The sequence below is a fragment of the Sander lucioperca genome, chromosome 9, assembly GCF_008315115.2.
Source record: "Sander lucioperca isolate FBNREF2018 chromosome 9, SLUC_FBN_1.2, whole genome shotgun sequence".
In the NCBI taxonomy this organism is placed as follows: domain Eukaryota; kingdom Metazoa; phylum Chordata; class Actinopteri; order Perciformes; family Percidae; genus Sander; species Sander lucioperca.
The window spans coordinates 22,469,542-22,497,503 of NC_050181.1; the positions used below are offsets into that span (position 1 = coordinate 22,469,542).

The 27,962-nt window shown below is 40.5% G+C and overlaps 1 protein-coding gene across 4 annotated transcripts; it reads right to left on the bottom strand.

Annotated features, from left to right (window-relative positions):
* Positions 1-1,465: 1,465 nt before the first annotated feature.
* LOC116057755 (casein kinase I-like) lies at positions 1,466-24,832 on the bottom strand. 4 transcript variants are annotated; one of them, XM_031310361.2, is made up of 12 exons: positions 24,574-24,832; positions 18,120-19,280; positions 17,763-17,832; positions 16,304-16,452; positions 15,977-16,211; positions 15,345-15,430; positions 15,131-15,215; positions 14,809-14,954; positions 14,117-14,197; positions 9,501-9,602; positions 5,936-6,042; positions 1,466-2,612 (listed from the first exon to the last, which is right to left on the bottom strand). In XM_031310361.2, exons 2-12 carry the CDS (start codon positions 18,384-18,386, stop codon positions 2,558-2,560), a joined length of 1,383 nt encoding a protein of 460 aa, XP_031166221.1. In that variant the 5' UTR covers positions 18,387-19,280; positions 24,574-24,832; the 3' UTR covers positions 1,466-2,557. The 4 variants fall into 4 exon arrangements, with proteins under 4 accessions (XP_031166221.1, XP_031166220.1, XP_031166223.1 ...); XM_031310360.2 differs by having other exon boundaries at positions 14,809-14,957; XM_031310363.2 differs by lacking the exon at positions 9,501-9,602.
* Positions 24,833-27,962: the final 3,130 nt, after the last annotated feature.

Sequence of the window (27,962 nt, forward strand, 5' to 3'; positions counted from 1 at the left end):
TCCTCGTATTGGTTGCCCACTGATATGAATATTATATTATATTATTATTATTATTATTATTATTATTATTATATATGATCATTTTGCAAAGTTTTTCAAAGTATTAATACCTGTCATGTCCATGTGGACCAAAGCATAAAGTGAGATTACCAGGACTGGATTTGAGGACACCTTACAAAAATGTTGAAGCTCTACCTCTGGAGATAAGGCCGGCGTCACCAGCATCTTCCACAACGTCTCATCATAAAGGACTATGAGACGTGTGTACATTTTTTCATACTTAAATGTATAATATGCAGTATTTTACTAAATGTGTGTGTGACATCATGGCAAAATATGGTATTTGGAACACATAGCCTACTGTAGCGGGAACTAGCATAGAGGCGGATTTGAGTCCTTTGCTGGGTGTGTATGTATATGTCTGCAGACAGATTCTGTCACTGCGATAGCGTAGCAACCGTGCAAGATGCAGTCCCAAAACTTTTCAGGTGTGTAGTTGAGAACAAAACGAAGGCCGAGTTCAAAGATGGGTGTAGTCTGGCAATGTGGCACCTTCCCTCGGAGACGTTTGTGTGTTATTTTGTGATTTATAACGTAGCCGCTGTGAAACAATCAGAAAATACTTTTTAATTCCATTGATTCACTCATTTGTTCGGCGCTAGGGGTCCTCAGAGTACTGCAGGGGGCCGCCAAATACTATTAATTTTTTTGAAAGTTTTTTCAAAAATGAAAATGTCTTAACATGAATCCAACATATTATTAGCAAATATAAATCAGCCTATTTGTGAAAAAAAAACCCGTTAATGATAGGCTAACTGGCCTATGGGTAAGATAGCTATCCACAGATACATTTAATCCTAAGGATTCACTGTGCCACTGTATGTTTGACATTAAAACATGATTTATAAAATGATGCCAACAATTATTTAATAGCTTTTTCTGTACACTAAAAAGGTATGCATAAAGGCTTTAGGCCGCCCACACGTTATTGTAGGCCCTGTTTAATATACAACTCAATATATGTAGTGGGGGGGTCCCTGATCAGTCTCTCTTTCAGTTAAGGGGTCCTTGCTTTAAAAAACGTTGAAGACCCCTGCAGAAGGCGATACCTATTACATATTATACTTTTAACAAAACCTTATTTACATTTGCAAATCTTATAAAACATATATTAATATATATATTTTTTATATTTACGCTCCATAAAAAGGACACTTTTACAAATAGCCTGCTTATTTGCAGCTTGCGTTGTTTTCAGCCTCAGTAGCTGCAGGGCTCTAGGGATGGCAGTGTCAGTCGGCTGGTTTACCAAATACCTAAGATGTAAGATGGTAAACATACACATTATCTGCATAACATCAGCATGTTAACATTCTTATAAGCAAAACGTTCCTCTAACACTGAAAAAGATATTGTTCATGATTCCCTTAAATAAAGATCAGCTTTTATTTTGTTTGGTTTTTTTTTTGTTTTTTTTTTAATGGAGTTATCTGACTTTCCATCCTCCAACCCAGAGAGAAAGAGGGAAAAAAAACAAAACAACAGAAAATTAAAAATACAAGTTATTAAAAAAAAAAATACATTTTTGAGGAACACTCCAAGCTACAAAACACAAACTTTTTGAACTCAAAAAGACAGAAAAAAAACAGGTTCCAAATTGTAAAGTCTTTTTTTTTTTTTTTAGTTACAAATTAAAACAGGAAAAAGCATAGTCTTCACATAAACATCTTTTTTAACTTTTGATTCTGGTGGTTGTGAGGTTTTCCTCTGAGGGTGAGTGTATCTGAGAAGTACACCGAGCCCAATCTGTTGAGGAAATAGACCAAGCCGGTCGCGCTGTACTTCCTTTGACCCTAGGGAATAAAAACTTTATAGACTATGTGCGAGAGCTGCATCTGTTTGTCCATGAAGTGTCTTTATGATGAGCTCGAGAAAGTGTGCAGCGTGTTTGTACATGAGTGTGTGTGTGTGTGTGTGTGTGTATGTTTTGTGTGCACGTGTGGTCTGACAGTCTCATTGCTTCCCGTCCTTTTGTTGTCCTCTCTTCTGTATCTCCTCAGAAATACACTTCTCTGTCCTCTGAACCAGTCAGTAAGGAAGAAAAAAATAAAATAAAAACACAAATAGAGAACTAGCCAGTCTGCCAGTAAAAAGTCAGCTTGTCTTTCACAGTCTATCAACTGTTTGCGGCCACTGTTTCGCAGTCTGTGTTGATCCAGTTTCAGTTCAGTTTGTGACCATAAATACATGAAGACTTCACCGTTGGCGCAGCTAGTCCACAATTAAAGCTGCGAGGTGGAACAGCAAACGCGTTACTGTCTGTCGGGTCATTCCAGAGCGGTAAAAACCAGTAGATCAGCTTAGCAAACATATCGTGCTGCCCAGTGGCCCAGCCAGTCCAGCCGACCCAAGGTAAACTACAGGACCTCGGACAGCAGAGAAGGAGGGTCAGAGGGGGACTGAGGGAGGAATAAAGGGAGGGCTATATGAAGAGGGCTAGAGAAAGAGAGAGAGAGAGAAAACACAGAGACCGGGGTTTCTCTCTCGTCTCTCGTTTTCATTTGTGTCTCTGGAGCGCTTTCCTCTTCCTCCTCTTGAAGAAACAGCAGCACCTGCAACACACAAACCATCATCAACAGACTTCAAATGCAGCTTTTTCTCTTTCAAATATTCTTTCATTTATTATGATTAATACGTGCTTTAAAGTGCTGACATTATGCTTTTTTATTTCCCTTTCCTTTGTGTTATATATCTTTTTTGTGCACGTTATAGGTTTACAAAGTGAAAAAGCCCAAAGTCCACCCCAAAGGGACTTACCATCTCCAACAGAAAACACTGTTCACAAACTGCTCCAAACAGCTCTGTTGTAGTCCAGCCTTTACTTCAGAGACAAACGTGGTCACTTTGTAACACACGTTATAATGCTCGCCTAGCTGCTAGCATGGCACGCCCTCATACTCTGCTTCTGACTGGCTAGTAGTCCTTACCTAGGTACTGAGCATGTGCGACTCCAAACAAAGATGAAACAGAAGTGAGAGGTCTCACTCTGTAGCTAAAACAGAGAGCTCAACACACAGGGTGAAAAGAGGAGCTGCAGCAATGTGCAGTACAACAAAAATATGGTGTTTTTTGAAAATTAAACCATGTAAACCTATTCTGATAAAACCTCTAAATACAAGTATGAACCTGAAAATGAGCATAATATGAGCACTTTAAGTAACAATGAACTTTGTGAGTTAAACAAGTATACCCTAGAATGAGCTCTTGTACAGCTAACCAATAACAAATACAGTTTGGAGTATTTCCATGAGGAGCCGATGTCAGAACAGTTTAGGTTATTTCATTTGGGTTTTTTCCTGTGGTCACTTACTGGTTTGGATATGGATAGGATATGTTATCCCCATCCACCAATCACATTCAGCAATACTTTTATGAAATGTATGTTATGTTATAAAATGTGATGATAGTTTTCGGGCTCTTTCCCCAGATCTGATAAAAACCACACCCACACATCTGACGAGGCAGATGTCAGAGTTTCTGACTGTTAAACAAATAATGCCAAAGATGTTGCATTCCAAAGTCCAAATTTAATTGTTGCAACAAATATTTTCTGTGATAAAATTTATTTATAAAATTAAAAGAATAGTGGCTTTAATGACTCTAAAATTACTTTTTTTGTCTTTGTTTTTAGTATTTTGTCTTTCTCTGACCCTATTAGGAGGGCTGGTGGATTAAATATTAGTAGAGGAGTGGATGTGTATGAATGGATTTTAGGAGCCATATACATGGCGTTAGGAAGGAATAAGGAATATGTCACCTATAACAATGTACTAAGTGATTTGAGTTCTTTGTCTTTTTGTTCAAACTTTTATGTAAATACATACAAAGCAGAAGATTATACAATTCTCTTCTATGTAAAAACTGATTTAAATCTCAAGTAGTATTCCAGGAATGCCACCATCTATGATTGTCACAAGGAGGATACAACATTGGTTTTGTTTGCTTATTTACAGTGATCTAAAATGGCCATGGATCACCTGACATGACTAAGCAGAAAATGATGACTGTCAGCATCTTGTTAGTGCAAAGGTACGTTTCCTGAAGCACTGCTTTTTAAGAGTAAAGTTTTTACAGTAAGAAAAAATGACTAAGCCACAGGAAGTCTTGGTGACAGTCAAAGGAGCAGTGTTAATTTAGGCAGCCATTTTAGATTAGTCTTTAGACGAAAATGCTTGTAATTTTTAGTCACATTTTAGTCATTTTTATTCTTCATAGTTTTAGTCGATGACAACTCAAAACACTTTGGTCCCGTTTTAGTCGATGAAAAGTCATTACAGTGAAATCAACTTTAAGTCAAAATGTTTTCTCTCTAAATTTTGTCAGCTATTTATTCCTGTGTCAAATGTCCTATATTGAACATTTCAGTTAATATAGTCTCGCCAAACACTCAACTGTCCTGCTGTTATTACAGACATGTGAACTACTACAGAGTTGCCTCGTTAATGGACTTATGGCGGTGCGCTGCTGCAGAATGAAACGCTGATGTATGAAACTGTTTACATGTTCTGTTGTATTTTGTCTTGTCTGTTGTTGTTAGTGTTTGTCTTGCCTCTCAAACTATGAGGGTGTTGCATGCTTGTTATTGTTTTTATGTTTTACTTTTTATGTATCTGCCTAGGGACAATAGATGAAAATTAGCTATGGTGCTAACTCTAGCATATTTACATTGTGTACTTGTACTGATGTCCATTAATATGCACTGTCCCTATCTAAATAAACAATTAAATAATAAAAATAACTGCCAAAAAAAATAAAACTGCCAATCAGAATAATTTACTTATTAATCGAAGGTGCTGGAGAGCAGGTCCAGATCATTCTAGCCCACATTAAGCATTTTATTAACCACCCAAACTCGACCGAGGACTATAGCCTACTCAAGTGCTGACACAGCGCTGTGGAGATAGGGTTGGCAACGTGTAGGGTTGGGTACCGAGACCCGGTGCTAATACCGCCCCGTGCCTTAACGACCGTTATCTACCGGACCGAATAGCAACGCGGATTTCGGTGCCTCATTTCGGTGCCACTTAAATGCCTTTTGCGCTTCTCTCTGATGCTCCGAAACGGACGTTAGAGGCAACCGAAACATTGCTAGTTAACACTACACTTGGCAGCAGGTAACGTTAGCCTACCGTTAGCTAGCAGCTGGATTAAACAGGGTTAAAATGCTGACAACTAAACTGTGTAAAAGTTTGACTGCATTTCACTGTAGAGGATTCTAACACCGGGACGTTCAACAGTCTGCCGCAGACGTTGCGTTCACTTGAAACTCGCCTTGCCAGCCTCGTGCTGCATTCAAAGTTATTGTAAAATACTCTTTTCCCATCCAGTGGCTGTTTTGTCGTTTAACAGGAATTTACTGGTGAAATAAGTTATTGTTATAAGTTATTGTTATTACATTTGTAATAAATCATTTAATTTGGATCAGTTCAGGCACCGGCACCGTTTTAAAAGTAGCGTTTTAGCACCGGTATTGGAAAAACTCCAAAGGATACCCAACCCTAGAAATGTGAGACACTGATGACTGACATGGACAGTCGGTGTGTGTTTGAGAGAGAGAGAGAGAGAGAGAGAGAGAGAGAGAGAGAGAGAGAGAGAGAGAGAGGGAGAGGGAGAGGGAGAGGGAGAGAGAGAGGGAGAGAGAGAGAGAGAGACAAAATTATATTTGATATGGTTAATTTTTCTTGTATTCCTTAAAAGTAGCTTTACAGTCTTAATTTAATTTGTAGTGTGTTACGCAAAAAAGTTAGGCCTAAACTGCACCCCTGAGTTATTACTGACAAACTTAATTGTATGTCTGGTGCCCAATATCACCTTAAGTCAGGCCTTCATTATGCTACAATCCATATATTCTACTTTAACTTGTGTGTGTCCTTACTTGGTATCATCAGCCACTTCCACCTCTGCATTGGCTGTGATTGGTGCGTTGGAGTGTCCTGCAGTGGGGTCGTCTGTATTCAGCTCCCCATTGGTTGAACTCATCACCTGGAAATGGAAGACAGAGGGATGAGTACAGGTGTGGCAACGTCCAACCTTGTTGGGACAAAATTAAAAAGACTTGCATCACGTCGACACTAAGGCAGATAAATCTGAAAACGCTGGTTATGTGCGAAAACAACATGCTTCCACACTTTTTCAACACTGACACACCAAAACAACAGAACAGCAGATAAAAGCCACCTTTTTCTTCTTCCTTTCACTTGGCACAAATGTGCCTAAAGCCCCTGACACACCAACCCAACGGCCGACCGTTGGCAGAAAAGCCAGTCGGACTGATCATTCGGCTCCCTGAGGTCCAAAAAGTGCCTCAGAACACACCGAAGCGACGCCGACTTGAGCGTGTGTTCTGCGCGTGCGTGAGACGTAATACGTCTCCATAACAGCAGGCGGCGCTAATCTGTGTTGTCGCCCAAAAAATGAAAACCGGCAGCTGATTGGACGAACGCGTCACGTGGGTCTGGCTGCTCCCGGATTTTTCAACCGGGGATAATGGCGGCTTTGTTCAGAATACGATCTCATATTTTACAAAGACAGTTCACCGAAACGTGTTTCTGAAAACATTTTAAGCGAGAAATAGGCCACGCAGTTGCTGAATCTGTCTTCATTTCAGATCGACAAAGGTCAGTTTAAAAGATTTTCGTCAGATTTTGAGAGGCTTAGTCATGCTCATCCCGCTCGTCATTTCCGGGTTAGACTCCACCAATCAGATTGGTCATTGAGTCCGACTGCCCGCCCTCCGACCCAGCAATGTCGGCCAAAATGAAAAATGAATGAAGGCCGACAGCTCCTCCAACGGACGACGGCACGGAACACACCGCACAGACTCGAGTCACCGACCTCGCCAGACTGTCCGACGACCGATTATCGGGTTGGTGTGTCAGGGCCATTACAGAAAAACAGCAGAGTGACAAACAGATCCCAGTTTCTCAGTGTCTTAGGTAGTTAAACGCCCATCTGTGTCCTGCTCTCCACCCTCACAAAGGACAAGATTGTTTTCAAATGTAACCAGCTTAATGTGGACGTGACCTCCAGGGAAGCTTCACACCTCCAGAGATACAGGCATTGCCAACATTCAGTTTGCTGCCATGCAAAACAGCGGCACCTCTGCTTAATGATGCGGTACAGTTTAAAGGACGCATTATGCTAACAACATTGCATTACTACTACCTGCACAATACTACCTCACAATGCCCCGATGTTCTGGCATATGATGAGCCTCATTGTAGGTGGTGGTGACGCATTAACGGTCAAATCAGATATCCGTGTGTACGTGTGTCACACACTTATGTATTTTAAAACAGAAGTCCTGGTGTTTGTGTTTTCTGTCTATTTTCCCCCCTACACTTCTTCTTTTTGTATTCATGTTTCATTTCCCTGTCGGCTGCATTCACATGAAACAGTGCTGTACAGTTCAAATGAACTTTGAAAGAAAAATAAAACACATTCACACACTGCTACCAAATTATATTCCTCTGCAGCTGGAGCGTTTCCAAAATAAAGGTGGCATAATTAATGTGGCTGGTGGTGCTCTCCATACTCGGGCCTCACCTGTCATGGTTGGTAATGGCAATACATTTGCTGGACGCAAACAATGATGAGGGACCATACATGATGCATGATGCTACTTCTGGCAAAGAAAGCCTTCCCTACAAGGGCAGTCAGCTAACACAAGAAACCTACTAGTGCCTCAGAATGCTTTAAATCTTAATATGTTTGATGTGGATTATGTCACAATAAACATAAACTTTGCAACGCCACATTTACCTCCGCACTGTGTTTCAATCTAGGCCTGTACAATTAATCGAATTTTAATCACGATCACGATTTTGGCTTCCCACGATCAAATTCACGTGACCGAGCGATATTTAAAATGCTTCATTCAGTTCATAGAACGCTCTGTATCAACGTTTTTTTTTTCTCCCAAAGCTCCGTAAACCACTCTCTGAACACGTGTCTCTATGAGCCAATCAGAGTTGTTCCCTGCACCGTGCAGCTTAGTTTAGATGTAGACAGTCACAGAGGACAGAGTAACGTGAGGGAAATTCCACAACAGATAGCAGTCGGTCATAAGTCGGTCACAAGGTTTACCAGTTTACCAGTAAACGCAACATTTTGTCCCGTCTGTTGTTTTTCAGACAACAGCAGTGACCAGTGCTAGTTTGAGTCTTTTAGCTCATAGCTTTTGCGGCACACTGTTGTATGCCCCGCTGTTGGAATCCTCTACAGTGAAATACAGTCACACTACACCGTTTAGCTGTCAGCATTTTAGCCGTGTTTAATCCAGTTACTACTGTAGCTAACGGTAGGCTAACGTTACCTGCTGTGTAACGTGTTATTAGTGTTTACTAGCGTGACATGCAGTATCAGAGCGCAACGAAGACATTTAAGAAGCACTGTAATGAGGCACCGTAATCCGCGTTGCTATTTCGTCCGGTAGATACCGGGCACCAGTGCTCTATTGGCACCGGATTTTAACATGCGCCGTTAACGTGAACAGAAAATTGCGTTGCCTGTATCTTTTCACAGCAAACGCGCATGTTTGGAAAGCGGTCGCACAACAGCTGAAATGGCTCCTTCATAGTATCCTTCAACAAAAGGAGGAATGTAGCACAATATGGATGTGAAAGCAGTTATAATTAGCCTATGTGACAATAAAATTTGTTTTGGTTAAAATCAACAAATAATCGTGATAATTAATCGTGATCAATATATTGATCAAAATAATCGTGATTATCATTTTGGCCATAATCGTGCAGCCCTAGTTTGATCACATGCCAAGTCACTACATGTTGCTCTAGTGACCACTAGTTGAAAACCACACAATTAAATAAGAGCAATGCCAGGTCTTGAACTACATTTGAAGACCTGGGTCTAAAGTGCGCATGGCGCAACCCTGTATTTACCAGAATCTAACTTTTTTACCACCAAAGTCCTATGTGTCACACACAGAGTTTATTTTTAAAATGGGTATTCAAAACTCATATCCAACTCTTATCTCAACAATAACAACCAACTTAACTTCTGCAAATGTTCTATTGTTTATTCTAGTAGTTGCTACGAACACAGTATGAAACCCAGCCTCTTACAAAAAGCAGCCTACAGCATGTGTTCTCTACACTCTCTGTCAACAGAGAAGCCAAGCCACAACCTTCTGTCCCCTTGCAGAAAGTCTCCATTATTTTAATGTGGAAAAGAGGGTGGTAGTAAAATAATGTCTAACATTGCCTTAAATATGCTGTACAAACCTAACATGGATACAAACCTACATTAAGGTTTTAATTTAGAATTTCTATCACAATAGTCCCTTGTGAGGGAGTTATTGAGGTTGTGAGGAAACAGACTTGAGGTCAGCCCTGCTGCAGAGACAGAAAGGGTCATGCAGGCAGACAAACAAGTAGGCAGACAGACAAGAAGCCAGCAGAGCTAACCCTTCCTCTCAGTACCTGGACGGACCCGCCCAGCCTATCAGCAGTGAGGTGGGAGCCCAGCAGCTCTCGATTGGTCACTGGAGTGGGCTGCGACTCACTGCCTTTCCCCTCTGGAGACTAGAGGAGACAGGAAGCCGATCGCAGGAGTAACGGGAAGGGGGGGCGGGAGGGAGGAGGAGGGGGAAGGGGAAGAGGCGGTGGTGGAGATGGAGAAGGGAAAAGGTGAAGAGTACAGTTTAGATGGAAGAGGATACTCGAATGGAAAGAGGAAGAGACAGGGTGTAAATGAGAGAGAGAAGAAGGAAAAGCAGGGAGACGAGGGAGAAATGGGAAGATGAGCAGATGGAAAAGAGGAGTGGCGGGGTGAGGAGCAGTAAGGCGAGGAGAGAAAAGAATGAGGAAAGAGTAAAAAAGAAAAGAGAAAAGAAATAGTGAGTTCAGAGTCAGTATTTGGTGGAGGAGCAACAGGAGGGTGAGCACTCAAGTGTGCAGTACATTGAGAGTGCACAGGAGACCCCCCCCCCCTGTGCAAATGGGGAAGGAGGTGATCTATTTTCTGTGTTGCCTAAATCTCACCTGCCTCAAACCTGTTTCTTTTGGGATTAAGATCCAAATAGGCCCGCAGTGCAACCTAACTACTGGCGCCTTTAAATCTGGACTGTGCATTTGCGTTTGTGAATGTAAAAAAGTGTAATCAGTACAAACTGCTCACCGTAAAATATGCAAAGATATTGATTGGGAAACACCCTGTTTTACAGAGGTATTTATGTTGCCTAGCAGGAGGCATCGTCTACAGTAATATACAGGAAGTGCGCAGAAAATACCACAGATTGCATGAAAGACTGTAACACAATCGCCTGCAGCCCTGCTCCACAAAATGGACAGTGATACGCATATGTGGCTTTTCTTAGTATACAGTAAATCTGCGTGCTCACAGGTGGGTAAATGCCATTTACTGACTACAATGTGCTCAGTGACGATTCAGATACTGTGAAAATGGAATCCACTATGACTGCTGTGGATCCAGTCTGACTACAGCTACCATGCTCCCCAAAGAAGCAAACAAACTTTTTACAGCTACCTGTTGACCCTAGAAGGGGCAACCAACACTCAGGGACGAATTCACAAAAGGATTGTGCAGCGTTTGCAGCCGCTAAACCTGCACAGAAAAGACAAAAAGAAGCCGTGTAACTCTCACAGCACCCGCAAAGGTTGCGCCCCTAAGATTGTTACCAATCAAAAAACGTCTTGGTGCTCCTGTGCTATTTGCATGTATTTAAATTAGATAATATGCAGACATTTGGTGCAAAATTGGGCCCTTTCTATACAAATAATCCTTGTGGCAAAAACATTCCAATTCACAAAGAGCAGTGCTAAAAGCCTCACACAGTTACAGTGAATTCATTAGCATCTTCTTAGCAGACTTGGTGGTAATATGACTGATTGAGGGACTTGATAGTTGCTGTGGCGTAGGCTTGTGCCATTTGAATGACGATGCCATCTATGTCCTGGGGCTGGCCGCACAATGCATGCTTTATACATTTAAGTCAACTTTAGGGTTATCTAAGGTGAATTAGTTCTGATGATCTACGAGGTCCTGTCAGTATAGGGTCACCTGGGGCCTCATGTATAAAAGATTGCGCAGCTTTCATACCAGAAGATGGCGTACGGCCAAAACTTGAAAAGTACCTACGCACAGAAATATTCACATGTATAAAACCGGGCATACGCCAGGTCCTGCGCACCTTTCCTTTATACATCACAATCAACGTGAAAGTGAGCGCACATGAACGAGCCACCGACCCCGCCTTGCCTCCTCCCATAAATTAATATGGAAATTACTATAAATGCGCTCTCGACGTCATTCTTCGTCCAATCACAACGGGTTATCCCGCTGCAGACGGAAAAAAAACTTCACCGACTGTGAGTTTGAGGTGCTGATCGCGGAGGTGGAGGCGAGAACAAAATTGTCCTGTTTGGAGGTTTGTCATTTTGGATAAGCAATAAAAGAAAGAGTGGCAAATGGTGACCGGGCGGTGAATGCACCGAACCATGGCAGAATTTTTTTTTAAAAATCTAATGTCGAAGTGGAAATCAAGACAACAGAACAACATGCATCTCAGTGTCAGTCCAAATTACGCACTATAAGCAGTTTGAACTCACTGATGTAATGCCATTTATTTTCTAAGTGTTCGTACGCTCAAACTGAGTCCAGCGCGAGGGAGATCCGACTCAGAGGAGGAGAGGTTAGTGAGGACAGCGTCTCCACGGCAGGTGACAGTGCGCACGGATCCGCTGCGCCACGCATGGATGAAATAATGAAATAGTAAAGAGGACTACAGTAACAGAAATATGTGCAGAATTAAGACAGTCAAGACAGCCCAGTGTTTGGTGGACCGGGTACATCTTGTTCACTTAATAGCCTACAAATCATCCACGGGATCAATAACACATCATATGAGTTTGCCCACCCGACACAGCGTTTGTTCCTGGGGAGATGGATCTGTGTGTCCCGCCTCCTGTGCGCCATGAACTACAGACTCACAGACATTATTGCATTTTTCCGTGCCAATCTTTTTGTTGCACAGTGAATAAGATATTTCATCTATGGGAAATACAGAGGATGACTGAAAGTATTTTCTAAGTGGATTTTTCATTCATTTCCCGTCCTCATGTTTAACGGAGGTTAAGTAGCCTGCGAAGTAAACAGTTAATAGTGTGAACGATGTGAAACATTATCCACAAAAATGCTCAAACTTTTATGGAGTACCAGCGGATATAATTATGTTTTTTCATAGACAACGTCACAGACGTGTGCCATTAAGTGAAGTGGAAACTTTATTTTGTAATGCACTTTTCACTTAGAATTCGCCAGGTTACAGAGCCAGAAAAGACTTTGCGGACGGCCCGCACATTCTCACGTCTGCTCAACAGTTTGCGTGACGGCCCGCACATTCTCACATCAAGTTAATTTTTTATACATCACAAAGTGTCCGTGAAAACCAGCGTACGCAAGCTTTTCGTGCGTACGCAACGTTTATACATGAGGCCCCTGGTGAGGATGATGATTGAGAAGAGTCCATTCAACTGTTCAGATGGGAGAAGATACGGTGTACACGGTCCCATGGTGCAAAGTTCAGAGGCCTCTGGGCCTGAGGGCCTAATGGAGTGACGGACAAACTCTAAAAATTGATGACGTGGCCTGGACAAAGTCACCGAGAACAAAGAATGTAGACGCTGATGAACACTAATTTCCTGAGGACGCCTAGTGATTTAGTGACCCTTTTAAAGACTCAATTTGTGAACTCCAAAGATATGATTTGCTGATTCTACCTGGACTACACAGTGGTCCACAATTATTAATCGTTCATTGTTGTACGTATTCAGACATTATTCCTTAGCTATCATTTATTAGTCATTTGTTTGTCTGCCTGTTTAGTCTGCAGTTCAATAAATCTTCAAATAGTTATTTATTTGTCTCTGATAGCTGAAGTTAAATGGCATGCCTCTTCTCTATCTGCGATATAAATGTATGCGTTTATGATGCAGCATTTTGAGTTATTAGTTATTGTCATATATTTTTAGTCTTAATTGATTATTAATCATTAATAATTGCTACTATTACACTACTCAAATCGTGCAATCTTCTTTTACAATCTGAAGGTGTGTGTTTGAAAACACCAACAGCACTGACAGACTGGGATATTAAATCTCTGTCACGATTAATTCGCTGCCTGAAGAGGAATGCCTCTGCACCTCGGTCAGGACCTGTACCTCCCGGCCTAAAAATGTCATTTTCTTTTTCTCTGTGCAATTGTTCTGCCTACTGTGTTCTTGGCACCGAGGCAACATTAATACTCTGCTGCATGGATAAATGCAAATCAGATGCAAAAAAGGAACAATTACACTTAGTTGCCAAACTGTATTGCTGTGTTGTGTTATCTTTTGTGAATCGGACCTTGAAACAGATAGCGGTTCATCATGCACAATTCACCAGCAGCCGCAATCCAGTCTTTGTGAATTCGCCACTCAGTGTTCAAGCTTTTCTGTTGATCAGTGTCAAAACACATCTACTGTCCACTGTGACTCTAGTAAAACATGAAAATGTCCATCCAATACTTTACATATAATATCACTTTACCATTACCTATCGAGGTGGTACAAAAAAACATGAAACCTAACAATGAGGACTTTGTTCTAGTCTGTTAACATTTGGTGTTAAAACCCTCAATTTGGATTGCTCTAGCACTACTTTCTGCTTTCTTTAATGGTGATTCTTTTGTGTTGATTGACAAATAAACCTGGCAAGTTAATAACCCTGTGACACAGCCAACCAACTGTTTTCAAGTGGAGCAAACAAGAAAGTGACAAACGCTGGGGGAGCAGTACTGTAAATGAGAGGCAAGGCTGCTTCATGTGGCCAGCTGTGTGTGTGTCTGTGCGTGCGTGCATTTGTGCGTTAAAGAGTGGATTTGTGGCTCATGCACAGTGAGAAAAATGACTTTTTTTACTAGACTGGCAAATACGTAGTTTTTAAGATGGTATTGACAGTTTGGCAGATCTTTGGCGACTCTACTAAAATCTTATGAATGATCATGTTGCATATTTGCTGAGAATGAGTGTGTGTGTACCTGGTTTTTGGTCTGCGGTGCTTTCTCTCGGTTGCTCGCTGGAATTGGAGTCTCACTGGCCACTGGACCAATAGGAGTGGGCTAAACACACACAAAGTGGGGTCAACATGGGATCAGAGTAAGGAAATACACATTGGCTTACATGACATTTCTTTATTTGGACTTTATATCCTATTATTGATCTTATCAGTAACACTGTTGGGGGGTACACTAGAAGCCCTGTACAATTAACCATGTTGTCAATAAAAACTAATTATGTTAAATGGAGAAGTGTGAGAGTGATACCGCTGAATGTTGCAGCATTGTGTACCACTCAAAATGTAACACCTCACCGCTGAACTGAAAGCTCACATTATTTGTACTTGATACTTGACAATGACTTCTGCTGACCTCACTCAAAGTGAGTCTATTCAGATTACAGAGAGGAGGATGTGTCTTTGACTTTCTGGAGATAAGAGAATGATTCACTTGACTACTTTATCAGTTCCTGGTTACACAGTAGATCAGCTATATGATTATGTATCACTGTTGAACTGACCTCTGAGCATTAACCCTGCCCTAAACTAAGCACTAAGTTCAGTCTCTGTCTCTGTGTGTGTGTGTGTGTGTGTGTGTGTGTGTGTGTGTGTGTGTGTGTGTGTGTGTGTGTGTGTGTGTGTGTGTGCAGGAGAAAACACCCCCTCCACACTAACCAGTGGCTTTCCAGTCCAGTCATACTGGTAGTCAAAGATGTATCCGTTTCTGTCAAAGAGGTCGGTAAAGAGTTTCCTCAGATAGTCGTAATCAGGCTTCTCGAAGAAGTCCAGCCGACGCACGTACCGCAGATAGGTGGCCATCTCTTCTGTTACATACACACAGGCACACATACCGAACCCACAAATGCAAAGATTCATGCACACAGACACACACGAGATTTGATCAACATATGCTAACCTGGTCATATACAGTATGTCACAGCTGCACAGAAACACATTTTTTTTTTTTTTTTTTTTGTAGAGGTGTATGTATACAAACCTGGAAAGTTTTCACAGAGGACCTCTATTGGTGTGTCTCTCTTTGTGTCTCCTATCTTCTGATAACGTTCTTTCAGAGTGTCAGCCTAATGAAGACAGAGACATGGAGGAATATATTAATAGGAGGTAAAGGATGGATGCAAGGCCTCTGAAGACAGAGGTGATGAAAGGAAAAAAACATGATTGGACTGATGGCTGGTTGACTGCCTCCTCACCTTGAGTCCCTGCCAGGGTAGGCTACCTCGCAGGAAGTACATGAACATGTGGCCTAGAGCTTCCAGGTCATCCCGCCTGCTTTGCTCTGAAACACAGAACAACAAAGGCTTGAATTGCTCCTATTCACAACTTATGCAAGTTATCTAGTATGTTTTGATGCCTTGAGAAGCGAATCACTTGTGTCCCAAAGAAAACGAATGAGGGCAAACTTCGCGACACACTACATACAGTACTTCAGTCGGTCGCCGCTGCTGCTGAGGCAAACAAAGCTCAATGGACAAGCTAACGTTACTGTAGCTCAGCAAAACAGCAACGATTTAAGTAACAACAACTGAAAATATTTGGCATTTCAAACATGAGGTCACAAGGCATGATATAAGTCAGGATAAGATGGGTGGTGATGGAGCAGTGGATATGACAACATGCCTTTGGTGTGGGAGATCTGGGTTAATTCCCACTGCGGTGCATCAAGCAATGTGTCCCTGAGCAAGACACCTTACCCCTAGTTGCATATATGTAGCAATTGTAAGTCGCTTTGGATAAAAGCGTCAGCTAAATGACATGTAATGTAAAGATCAAATTAAACAACAAAGCACTGTATTGTACAAAGTAGCACGAGGGAGCAGCTTACCTTTCCCCAGATGTGTATTGATGCTCATATATCTAGCAGTTCCAGTCAGACTCTTGTGTTCTCTGTATGGGATGTGTTTCTTGGTCTCTGGGTCTATGTATTCTTTCGCTAGGCCAAAGTCTATGATGTGGATGGTGTGTTGCCGTTTGGAGCCGGGTCGGCCCACCAAGAAGTTCTCAGGCTTCACGTCTCGATAGATCAGGCTTCTGGTGTGGACAAACTCCATACGGGTTATCTAAGGCAAAGGACAGAGCAGAAAAGGCAGAGCTAAGTAGGCTAGTTTTTTAGAGATAAAACATTTTTTTTTTTTTTTTATGTTTGTCTTACCAGTTGTATGGCTATCATGAGTACAGTCTTTAGAGAGAAGGTTCGGTCACAGAGGTCAAACAGATCTTCTAAGCTGGGTCCAAGCAGCTCCAGGACCATAGCGTTGTATTTACCACATGGTCCAAAGTAAAACACCTGTGGTACGCCCTCTGGATGAACAGATAAAGATAGGGCAGTCAGAACAGGAGTTGGACACAGGCACATTTATGTATAAACACCATACATTGATTAGTGATACTGGTGCGACGAGGTGCCTGCCCAGAGCCCAAAGGATACTAAAAGGCAATACCCACCCCAGCAACAGCCTGCTCACCCTGCTGCCATCTGGCAAGCAATACCGATTATTTTATATATAATATTTATAAGGCAAAAACCACCTCAAGCGAGCATAAAACCATTTCTGCACAATTGAGGAAGTTTTTTTTTTAATTGTGCCATTTCCATTCAGCTTTTCTAATGCGATACTTTAAAATATGCATCAAAATAGTTTAATGGAAACAATACTATAGACTGTATAAAACATGGATGTACCCTCCGTGACGTCACCCACAGGTATCTGAAGAGCCATTGTAAAGCCATTGTAAAGCAAGTGGCCTTAGCCATCTTGGCAGTGCCTGACTCCGCCTGCTCCCGGCTAATCCAAAAATGGGCAAAAAGGTGGCGCGCGGGTGGGGCTGAGGTGGGCCGAATGAAGCCTACAGTCTATACTCGCCTTCTGTGCATCACCTGAAGTGCCACATCCTTAATAAGTTTAAGCCTGAATATAATTTAACTTGAGGAACTGCAGTTTTTAGCACTTCTGCCTTGGCTTCAGTTTTCAGCCCCGTAGGTTGCCGCTTGTTCTGAAACTGAAAGTGTGAAGATATGTCTGGAAACACAGAGGTAAAACATGGCTGCCTACACCCTTCCCAGGTCAAAGGTCGAGTTCGCAGTGACAAGAACGGCAGTGCATTAGAAAAAATGGGCATTCCAAATTGGGCAAAAATAGGGAATAATCTGCAGAATAAAAAGGGAATATGGCACTTCTCTTTGAGAATTTTTGCTAACAAACATCACTTAAAGTCTTCAGATAAAAAGAGGAAGTTCTCTGTGCTTCTGCAGACCATAAAGTATAAAGTAACAAAAAATAGCCGGTGCAACACAGATGTCTTCTTACTTGATAGTATTTAGTATTAGTATATTAGTATAGTTTTATTACTTAGGTGCAAAACAGTGACTAACGTTTCGATGTAGAGTTACATCTTCATCAGACTCTGATGAAGATGTAACTCTACATCGAAACGTGCACCAGCTATTTTTTGTTACTTTATCACTTAAAGTCTTATTTGCTAGTTGGCATTATTGTTTATGCTACATGCAGCTAGCTTCATGATAAAGGTTGGTTACATGCAAACCCTTCCATTGGAACTCGACTCATTCTTATAGTAGAAAACCTGATGAAAGAGACAGTGGTTCTCACCTGAACTTCCCAGCTGTTTGTAGAAGCGATATTCTAGGTGGAGCTGTGGAGCCCGCGACTTGATAGGCTCCTACAAAGGAGGATTATGTTTGAGTTAGAATAATTATTTGTCACAAAGTAGATGTAGTAAAATTCATAAAATACAATTCATTATACCAATTTCTGCACACACAAACACTGCCATATTCGGGCAATCAATCCCACATTTTGTTATGTTCCAGGTATATATTAGTTTAAGTACAATGTGAATAAGCTTTCAGTCGCTTTCAAGTGTAAATTATTTTATTCTGAAATATTGATTAGTATCATACACAATATGTGTGTGCTGCCACTATATATATAGAAATTCTTTTTTACCAGTTTGATAGCCACGTATTCATTGGTGTACAGGTTCTTTCCAAGTCGTAGCTCTCCAAAGTTCCCGCAGCCGATCTTCTTACCGACCCGGAAGTTTGGTCCAACCATCAGAACCCCGGAGTTGGAGCTGGCACCCCGGCCACCGTGCCCAGATCGACTCCCTGTCTTCCCAGGCATTCTCTTCCCCTCCTCTGTCTCCCCCTTCCCTCCACCTCCACCACCTCCCCCGCCACCTCCCCCTCCTACTCCTCGCTTGTCAAAGTCCATCAGTTTGTGGTAGCCTGGCCTCTCCACGGTTAAGCCGATTCCATGCAACCAAAACAACTACCAAAACAACTGCCTATCGGCTGGATTGTCAGACGTTAGGGTGGTCTAGTCTGGGCCAAAATGTGAATTAAACTGGGCTTGGGGTTGAATTTAAAGAGGGCAGGGACTGAGCTGTGGTAACGTACGCTGAATTGGGACAGATGTGAGATGAATTCAAAGGAAAGAAGTGAGTATCATAAAGGACTAGAGCTTAGTTAGGCAGAGCGAAACAGTGCTTAGTCCTACAAAAAAAGTGATGAGGGCTGATGAGATTGAAAGAAAGCAAAAGCTGATGATCGTTGGGTGGGGTGGATAGATGACTAAATGAAAGAGAAATGAAAAGATGAAGGGGGGCACCACTACCAACTAGTTTATACCCCCTTGTAGGGGCCAGAGATGGTGATGGAGGGGAAGAGGATAATGGCCTGATCAGTCACCATATGGGGTTAGCCATATGCTAACATGCTAAATGAAACCGGACAGCTATGCTAGCTTCAGGCTTAGACATACCAGTCCACCATGACAACAGCCTGCTGTCAGCAGCACAACACCCATGCACCCAACTCCAGTGCAGACTTAGACAGCAGGAACGTGTTGAGTTTATCAAAAACAGAGGTCCCCCTTTCTTACATCTGATATTCGAGTAGGATTATATACTTTAGGCGTGTGATTTATTGCCATAGGTCTTAGTTAGTTGGTTTTAGAGCATGTGATCCTATAAATGCTGGACCTCTGTACTTGTCCACTGTCACACAGAGGCTGATAATCTGCCACACAACTGCTTGGTCCTATACCAGCTGAAGCTTTGGCCCCTGGGTGTGAGGAATGCCGTGTGCCAAAGTATTAACGTACCACCTGCAAGACATATATATATATAAAAAAAGATTAGATTCAAATGATTTCAAAATAGCTGACCCATATTTCAATATTTAATGTATAGCACAGACATTTCAGACAACACAGTGCCATCATTGTTGAGCATTACTGAAGCTTTTCATCTTATATGTAAAATGACAAATACCTTCTTTAGCCTTCAAATTCTTCCTTCTTAAAAATAATACTATAACAAATGATTTTAGAGGAAAATATGTTAGATGCCTGACCAATGACCTAGGTATTCTGGTGTTGTACAGCACCCCTGGGAGAGGAATCACATTTTACTTGAGGAAAGATCTTTTAATAGATTCAAACATATGCATTATAATAGTATTAACAAAGATAAACCTTATTTATACAGCACCTTTTAAACTGATTTAAGAAGAGATTTAAAAGATGTTACCGATTCTGCAAGCCTTGGATTTTCACATTAGTATCACATTTTACTGTCCGTGCTTAAATGATGTAGGAATATCCATGTCTACATCCGATCATGTGTAGCAACCACAATAATACGCAAATAAATTGCAGAAATGCCAAAACCTAATTAGCAATTGAAGGATATTGGGTGGGTGGGAGAGCAGGGCAACAAGTTGTCACTCAGTAAACCGATTCCTTGATTTTGAAAATGTAACCAAATCATTTTTTTTTTTAATTCATTAACATTATGAAAGTTTAAATGTTTTTATATTAAAATCTATAACAGAAACCAACTGACAGCATTTGGCCTTCTAACAGAAAACCAGGCCATATCTTCGTCCAGGAGGACAGGGCATGTTCTCTAGTGTTTCTGATTTCCTCTACTAATAATAACTCATCCTGGCTTCTCCTGTTCCTTTCTTCTCCGTTTCCTCTGCAATCTATTTTCCTTCAACATCTATCCCTTCTCCTCCACTCAAGAACTTCCTTTCCCTTCCTGCTCTCCATGTTATAACAAGCTGCTAAATGGCAATGCATGCGTTTATATTTATTTATTTCTTTATTTATTAGGATCCAGCTATGCAGGAAGAAGATAAGCATGTATATTCTTGTTTCATAAATTGAACACAACTGCCCCTTATTAAAAAGTAATCAAACTTTGTTGTTGGCCATTGAGCGATCTCTATTGGTTTCTAAAAAACATACCTTATGAGTCAACAAGTCAGGTATATCACTTCAGTAACATGCACATGCGTGCAGGTCCCCTCAAGGCCAGGCTAATGTTAGAAGTCCCTCTAGTGGACCGAACGTGTAACAACAGCCACATGCTTGTAGTGGCACTGACAATGCATACGCCTGAGTAGTGTAGTACATATTATTTAACAGGCTGCATTTCAGCATTAAATATTTGAATATTTAAAAAAAATATTGAATGGTATTATAGAGGAAGATTGACAGCTCTAGTGGGGGGTGTTCGGATAAAGGGAATTTTCACACCATCAAATAGTTACTCTTCATCAGTAATATGGATGTATTGAATGGTATTGAATAAATGGTGTCAATAAAAAAAAAAGATCACAAAAAAAGTCCACCAAAAATGTGAGATAACATTTTTAATGGGTCCTGTTCTGGGTCCTCTCAATTAACTTTAGAGATTACTGCAACACATAGTAGAGAGTGCAGATTATCACATCTATTTATTTAACTTTAACATATGGCTTTGCTATTGTAGTTTTTTTTTTTTTTTTTTTTTGAGGGCAATAAATGAATTGTATTATGTATTATTGCGTTTTAGACAATCTGTCCTAAATTGAACTGATACATATTTTGCAGCAAATATCGTCTAAGTTAAACAGTTACATAGTCACTCTCCTCTTCTTTCACAAAACATACAGTCAATGGGAATTTGTATATTCTTTTTATGGAGGTATTGGTCTAACCAATGTCACAGACTTCCTGCCACACTAACGTATGCAGGTTCTTTCTGGCATCGTCTGTGTTTTATGCCGGAGAACCCTCAGTCAACTTCAGAATAATAGTTCACTGCCAAAGGGGCTCATGACCACTTCTTTACTCATGGTAATAACACAGAGGACACAGAGAGAAGGATGACAGTGAGGAGGAAGAGGGCATGTCTGAGATAGTGGACAATGCTAAGTATGTCAACTCAACGCATCTCCTCTGATGTCATTAACAGCCCCTGTGAGGAAGGGCAACATGTGAACTCCAAACATCAGCAAAAGGACCCAATTCTTACATGTGGGGTTTCATTGTTTTTGCTGAATTTCTGCAAAGGCTACATAAAACATCTCTATTTTAGTCAATTCATCTTTTTTACTTTGACCTCGGAAAAAAAGGGCACTTTGGCAATTATAACCAATGTGGTATTACAAACACCTATTGCAGTCTAGTCAGACATTGATGTCATGATTTCATCAAAGTCAGTTCAGTTGCTGAATGCATGTTAAAAAAGAATTTAAAAATAAAATAGGTTGATGCTGATACAGTTCTATGAACACAGTGAATTTGAATTCTTTGCCTGAGAACTTGAATGTGTTGTTTATGTGGGAACCGTGCTCAGCTTAGTTGAACTAATGAGGGAATTAGGGTTGCTCGAAATTTAGTAAACAGGTTTGAAGGACTTGCTGAAATCAGATTCAGTAATAACATTTAATTGCATTTTGCCCTGACTGAAGTTAGACAGACCTATGCCTGTAATTACACCCGCTGTAGCAGTTGTTTTTTTTCCCTCACACAGAGACTCACACGTCAGATTAAGCAACTCACAGCAAAAAGCTACGCTACTGTATAGGCCATATATGAGAGGGTTAGGCCTGCACACAGTGAGAGGCAACATTACTCCCACACACTATCTTTGGCCTCAGCTAAAAGAAGAGTTTGCAACTCTTGCATGAATACAATCTAAAAGACTGAGGCCTTGGCTCAGACATTAGTTTGAGCTGGTTGTCTTCGGTAAAAATGTACTTGCTTTACCAAAGCTGATCATTAAGCAATTTTCTCCTCCCCCCCTTGTGCCTGACATCTTTCAACAAACTCACCAGAAGCAAGTTTCCCTTTCTCTGCTATAACCTGCTTTTATCAAACCATGCAGTTTATTGGGAAATACTGTATGTTCTTAAATAGCTTGGCATCAAAACTAATTCCTTTTTAGGTAGGTAGGTAGGTACACACAAAATAACATCGCAAAGCCTTTAAACTTCTCTTAGACCCCAGTAATTCATCCCTGCATCCCTTTCTTCATAACAAGTGATTATGTCTTAACATATACTTTCAGGGTATCTGCACACACAAAGTATGTAAATGTAAGGCCTTTAATGATTTTTAGGAATCCTTAAACACCCTAACTTTACCGACAACTATAAATACATACAGTACACATATACTCTGGTAAGTGGTATACTGGCAAATATACTTCTATAAAATATGTAAAGCAGTATAGGTGTTGACTGACAATAGTATTTGTTAGGCACTGAAATCAAGACAACAATTTTGGAATCCAATACTGTGTCATTGTCAGCTATGTTTTGCACCCTCTCTTGTCTGACAACACCAAGCTGGGCAGTGGAAGTTAAGTGGTTTACTACACCCACTAACCTGCATGCAGCTTCACACCCAATAGTATCCACTACGCAGCATGCCACAGGCTACAATCCTGACCTCAATTACTAGGCAACTGGGACAACAGATTTGACAGTTTCTCCACAAAAAGAAAAATCTGACGCACAGAAACTGTTTCTTAGATATGCCAATTTAGACTGCCTGGAGCCTTTGCCATCAGCACCTAATACACCATTTGCTTGGTGTAGGAGTTGTGTTTTTATAGATAACAAAAAGAGAGTTTAATACACAAGTAATCTACTGACGATGCAAATACATCAATAAAGGCTAATGGTGATTACATTCGCAGGGGGTGATATATATGTGCTATGGTTTCTACATGCACTGTATTTACAATTAGCCTTAATTTTAGCTATACTTTGTATGCTTTTTGTTTATATAAAGTTACTTAAATCCATAAAATCAAATCATTAAATTCATTGAATCATAATGTACTGATTAAACCTTCATTTGTACAATTCCTGAGAGATTAACTAAAGAAAATAGCCCTTGGCTCCACATTGGTTATTATCACGTCCTTAACATTGCTGAGAACTGTCTTTATTTTCAATACATTTCAATGTATGACCATTCACAATTTACTCTATTTTCTTTACTCCAACTGGGACTTAATTACTACTTTATTGTTGTCGCTACATCAGTCCACTGTGTCCTACATTAATTGTGGTTCGGTATGGAATTACAACAATTAAAATATATATCCCTATTGAAGGGTTTCCATTTGAGTATCAATGGCACCTTACAGTATAACTAGCTAATGAGTGCATGTAGTACTGGTGGCCTCTGTTCATTTCAAGATATTCTCAGCAGGTATTACAAAGTTCTTGATAACATTTTAAGGGAAATACAACAAATCTAGCTGTAACGTTACCAACATGGCCTTGTCCCCACCACCCACACTCCAATGATGAACTAAGCTGCACCACCTCTTACTCATCTATTTAATGGTTTTAGGTAACGTTTCCTTAAAAGCAACCCCGAGAGACTGTGAAACACTGCTTTGTTCAAGATCGTCGCAAGCTGTCACCATATCAAAATTTTGAACAGAAAGCCATTAATGTTTGACCAAAGGAGATAGAGTTTGCTAACGTTAATGGAGCTAACGTTGGCTGATACGATTGCAGCAGATTTATACATTAGGGAAGCAACGACTTTTCAATCTGCTAACTATACGCCTGCAATCGCTACCCGACGTTAGCTGGTAGCCTATTTTGGAAAATATAATGACGGTGTTATTATTGCAAGTCAAACTATCAGTCGATATAGCTAGGTAACGCAGGAAGTTAGGTTTAGGCCACAGTAGTTTGTGTGTGTTTGGCCTCGGTGTAGCTTGACAACGGTAGTTTCATTGAAACTAATTTGAAATAGCTAAGTAAAGAGAATCAAGTAACAAACGACACGAAGTAACGTTAATGTCAGAGAATACAACAACGACTATTAGTGACGAGCAGCAGTGGATACGGTAAGTTAGCTAGCTTTTGAACCGTATTAAGAACTCGCTACCCAGCTAGCGTTTACCAACGTTAGCCTCTGTGGTCGTAACAAGACGTAGCCGGATAGAAGCTAACGTTGGCTAACATGTTAGCCAGCCAGCTAACTAGCCAATGTTAGCTAACGCTGCATTTCTGCTCATACATAGCTAGAGTCATTCATAAAGATAGCTAGCTAATTTAACAAACTCATTTCTGCAAAGTTCAAAAAAGAAATTACGTACCTAAACAGGTTTTCTTTCTGTCGCTATCTAGCTAGCTTGGAATAAATTGTTCTTATTTTCTTCGTCTCGTTTTCCTGCCCATCTCTTTCTGTGGATGTTTGGCTAACCAGCTGAAAAGCCTCGCCAGTGACCATAACGCAATTTGCGTAGATGAAGATAATTACGGCGTAGTAAACGAAAGGGGCGAGCGTAAACTGATTTGAAGAATATCGACAGAAAAATCTGTGTGCGTGAATGTGAGTCTGTGTGAGTGTACGTGAGAGAGGGTCACGCACACTTTGATTTGTGGAGAAAAGTTGTTTTTACTTTCGCCAGCACTTGCTGAAATAACTATGAGTGTGTGTTGCCTGTTTTTCAGACTTTGTGTGTTTCTAAATATCTGTATCCAATCTGGACAGCAGTATTGTTGTATCGGCTCTGTACTGCACATTTAATTTGAAATGAAATAAAAATACAATATTTCATCATAGGTACCTAATATTTGGTTCTGAAACATTTGCAGTTTAAGTCTATCAGCCACAAACATCAAGCAGATGGAAATCCTCCGTGCTGATGCTCTGCCAGGCCTGGCACTGTAGACTTCTGTTCTCAGTTTGGTCTTCAGCAAGTATTTTCACAGTATGTCAACATGATTGTTCGTACAGGTACTTTGATTAAATGCATCTTTTCTTATAGTCCAGTCATTCTAAGCCAAGATGGGGGTCAACCTAGGACAAATTGCAACAGAAGCAAACTCAACTGATTGTGTATCCTCAATATGTCCTGAGTAAGGGAAAAAAGCCCATAAAGAATCCCATAAGGGGAAAGTTTCGAAAAAAAAAACCCCAAATATAGCCTATTCATAAGCCTATTCATTATTTTTCTCACGTGAATAGGGTGACATTTTTAACCTTTAGATATCACCATGAAAATTAGTGAGTTGATTACTTACATTAAAGGTGCCCTGTCACACGTATTACATTACTTTGTGGTAATGTCTGAAGTTCTACCATGGACTAGACTTGTTACATTTTTTGTGGAAAAAATGCCTTGGTTACCTTGTTTCAAGCCATTCTAGCGTGGTATAGAAAGCCTGCAGGAAGACTCAGCTCGATTTGTGCCAGTTCTCATTAATATTCAACGAGCTAAGCTGCTTGACTCTGATTGGCTAACAGCTAGCCAATGAGAGCCTGGCTATCAGCATCCTTTACCCAGCGCAACTGGGCGAGCTCATGAATAGTAATGAGCTCAGGCAACACCACGTCAGACTGACCAGCTTTTGTAATTGGCCTGATTTCTCCACTTATTTCTTTTCAGTGGCTAGAGCTGACAGAGGAGGTAGCAGTTCATTTTCACATTCACGGCATAACACAAACACATATTATGGACCTAACATATTTCAAAAAATACAAGTAAAAACGGTTTTGTGTGGCAGGGCACCTTTAAGACAAACAAAAAAGGTATTACAAGTTTTTGGTAACATGAGCAAACGGTGCATAATAATGTATGTGCTAATTTGCATAAATACCACAACATATCTAAATATTGGATTTAGCCAGGTGAAAATGTCTTGTATAATCTTGTTGACATCTTACAGTAAATAAGACTATAGAGGTAAACAAATGTCAGCATAAGGGGCAGAGATCCAGTCATTCATTCAAGGTCCACTCAACTGTCAATCAACTGTCACTCAGGTAAGAAAGATTTCCTTTTGTTTCTCCTACATCGATTATTCAACCTACATTAATAAAACATACCTGCTATCAACTACAATGTATTGGGAACATCTGGATGTGTGTTGAGCTGTGGTGCGACTATTAATGACCTGCACAAACTCAATGCAGATGGCCTGTGACGAGAATGAAGATCAGATTCTGGGTAGATGGGTAGCCTAAATGGGTTCCATTCAGACCTTAACATTAAGTCTTTTACTGTAAGATGTCAACAAGATTCAACAAGACATTTTCACCTGGCTATACCCAATGTTTAGATCTGTTGTGGTATTTATGCAAATTAGCACATACGTAATTAGATTATGCACCGTTTGCCCATGTTAACAAACAATTTCAAAAAACGTGTAATACATTTGTTGTTTGTCTTGATATAAGTAATCAACTCAGTTTCAATGGGCAATAGGTGTCCAGCAACAAAAACGATTGCCTGGTGGCCCCCTAAAAAGTTAATCTGGCCATGTTGTGTGAACACCCTCGAACAGTAAGTGAACTTAAATTCACCACTTCATTGTTTCAAATGTGCTATCATACAGAGCAAAAACATTTTTAATGTGGCAGTTTAGGGACTGCATTTTTTCTGCACTATAAATCAAAAGCCAAATGAGCTACATTATAGTTCGGCTAGGCGGTGTCATGTAGCTCATTTGATCTGTTTTGAACGTATCATTTGCTACTTTAATGTTATTGAACTAAATCTTTGACTAGAACCCTCATGACAAAAGATAATGAAATGCATTCTTAATTTTACCTTGTTAGACCGAGTCCTGTTACAAAGCGTCATTTGTCTTTTTGATTGGATGGATAACAACAAAAGACTTCCTGTTATTGTACTAACATCAGCATAATGTTCTTTCTTGTGTGCTTTCTACTATCTACCTTTCAACACGGCAGCACCTGTGGGGATTTTCTTTTGTTGCCAATGTTGTTGCATGTTGCATACCATGTTATGGTCAGTGTAATCAGCAGAAACCTTTTCTGGTATGGTTATCGCAGCCTTCATCGGCTCAAAAATGCAGAGATGTACATCCTGTCTGGGATTGAGGTCAGCAGCTTCAGACAGTCAGAAGGGCTGTCAGTACTTACTTAGACATGTCTGTATGAAATATAAGACATCCTCAGTCAGACAGTAACGGGCAGGTGACAGACACACAGAAAGGATGATAAAAGAATCCGAAATGTTGTTTCTGGTGATGAGTTTGCTGTACTGGAGTCAAGCTGAAGGTGAGGGTTAACGTCATTGTAGATACATTTTTTTTTGTATTATTATCAGTGGAAGTATTACTTATTATTATGAATCCACTATTTTGTATTTGATTTAGTAATTAATACAGTTATGACACAGCTAGGCTACATTAATAAAAAAAAATGTCTGTTATAACTTGTTTGCTGTTGGTGGTCACCTTATTATTTGCTGTACAAACACAGTAACAGTAAACAGTGAATGCATAAAAATTAGAAAGTCACTAATAAATGAATTATGTAAAAAGCTGATTCATGAATATAGTATGTGTGCAAGAGAACTCCCTAAATGCATGCATACCTGTTTTATATAGTCTAGGATGCATACCCACACATGCAGTATACTTCAGAATATAAAAATATTCATCATTTGTGTGTATGTATGTACAGTATGACTTTCATTTTGAGTAGACTGATTCTATTTTAGATCCGTTTACG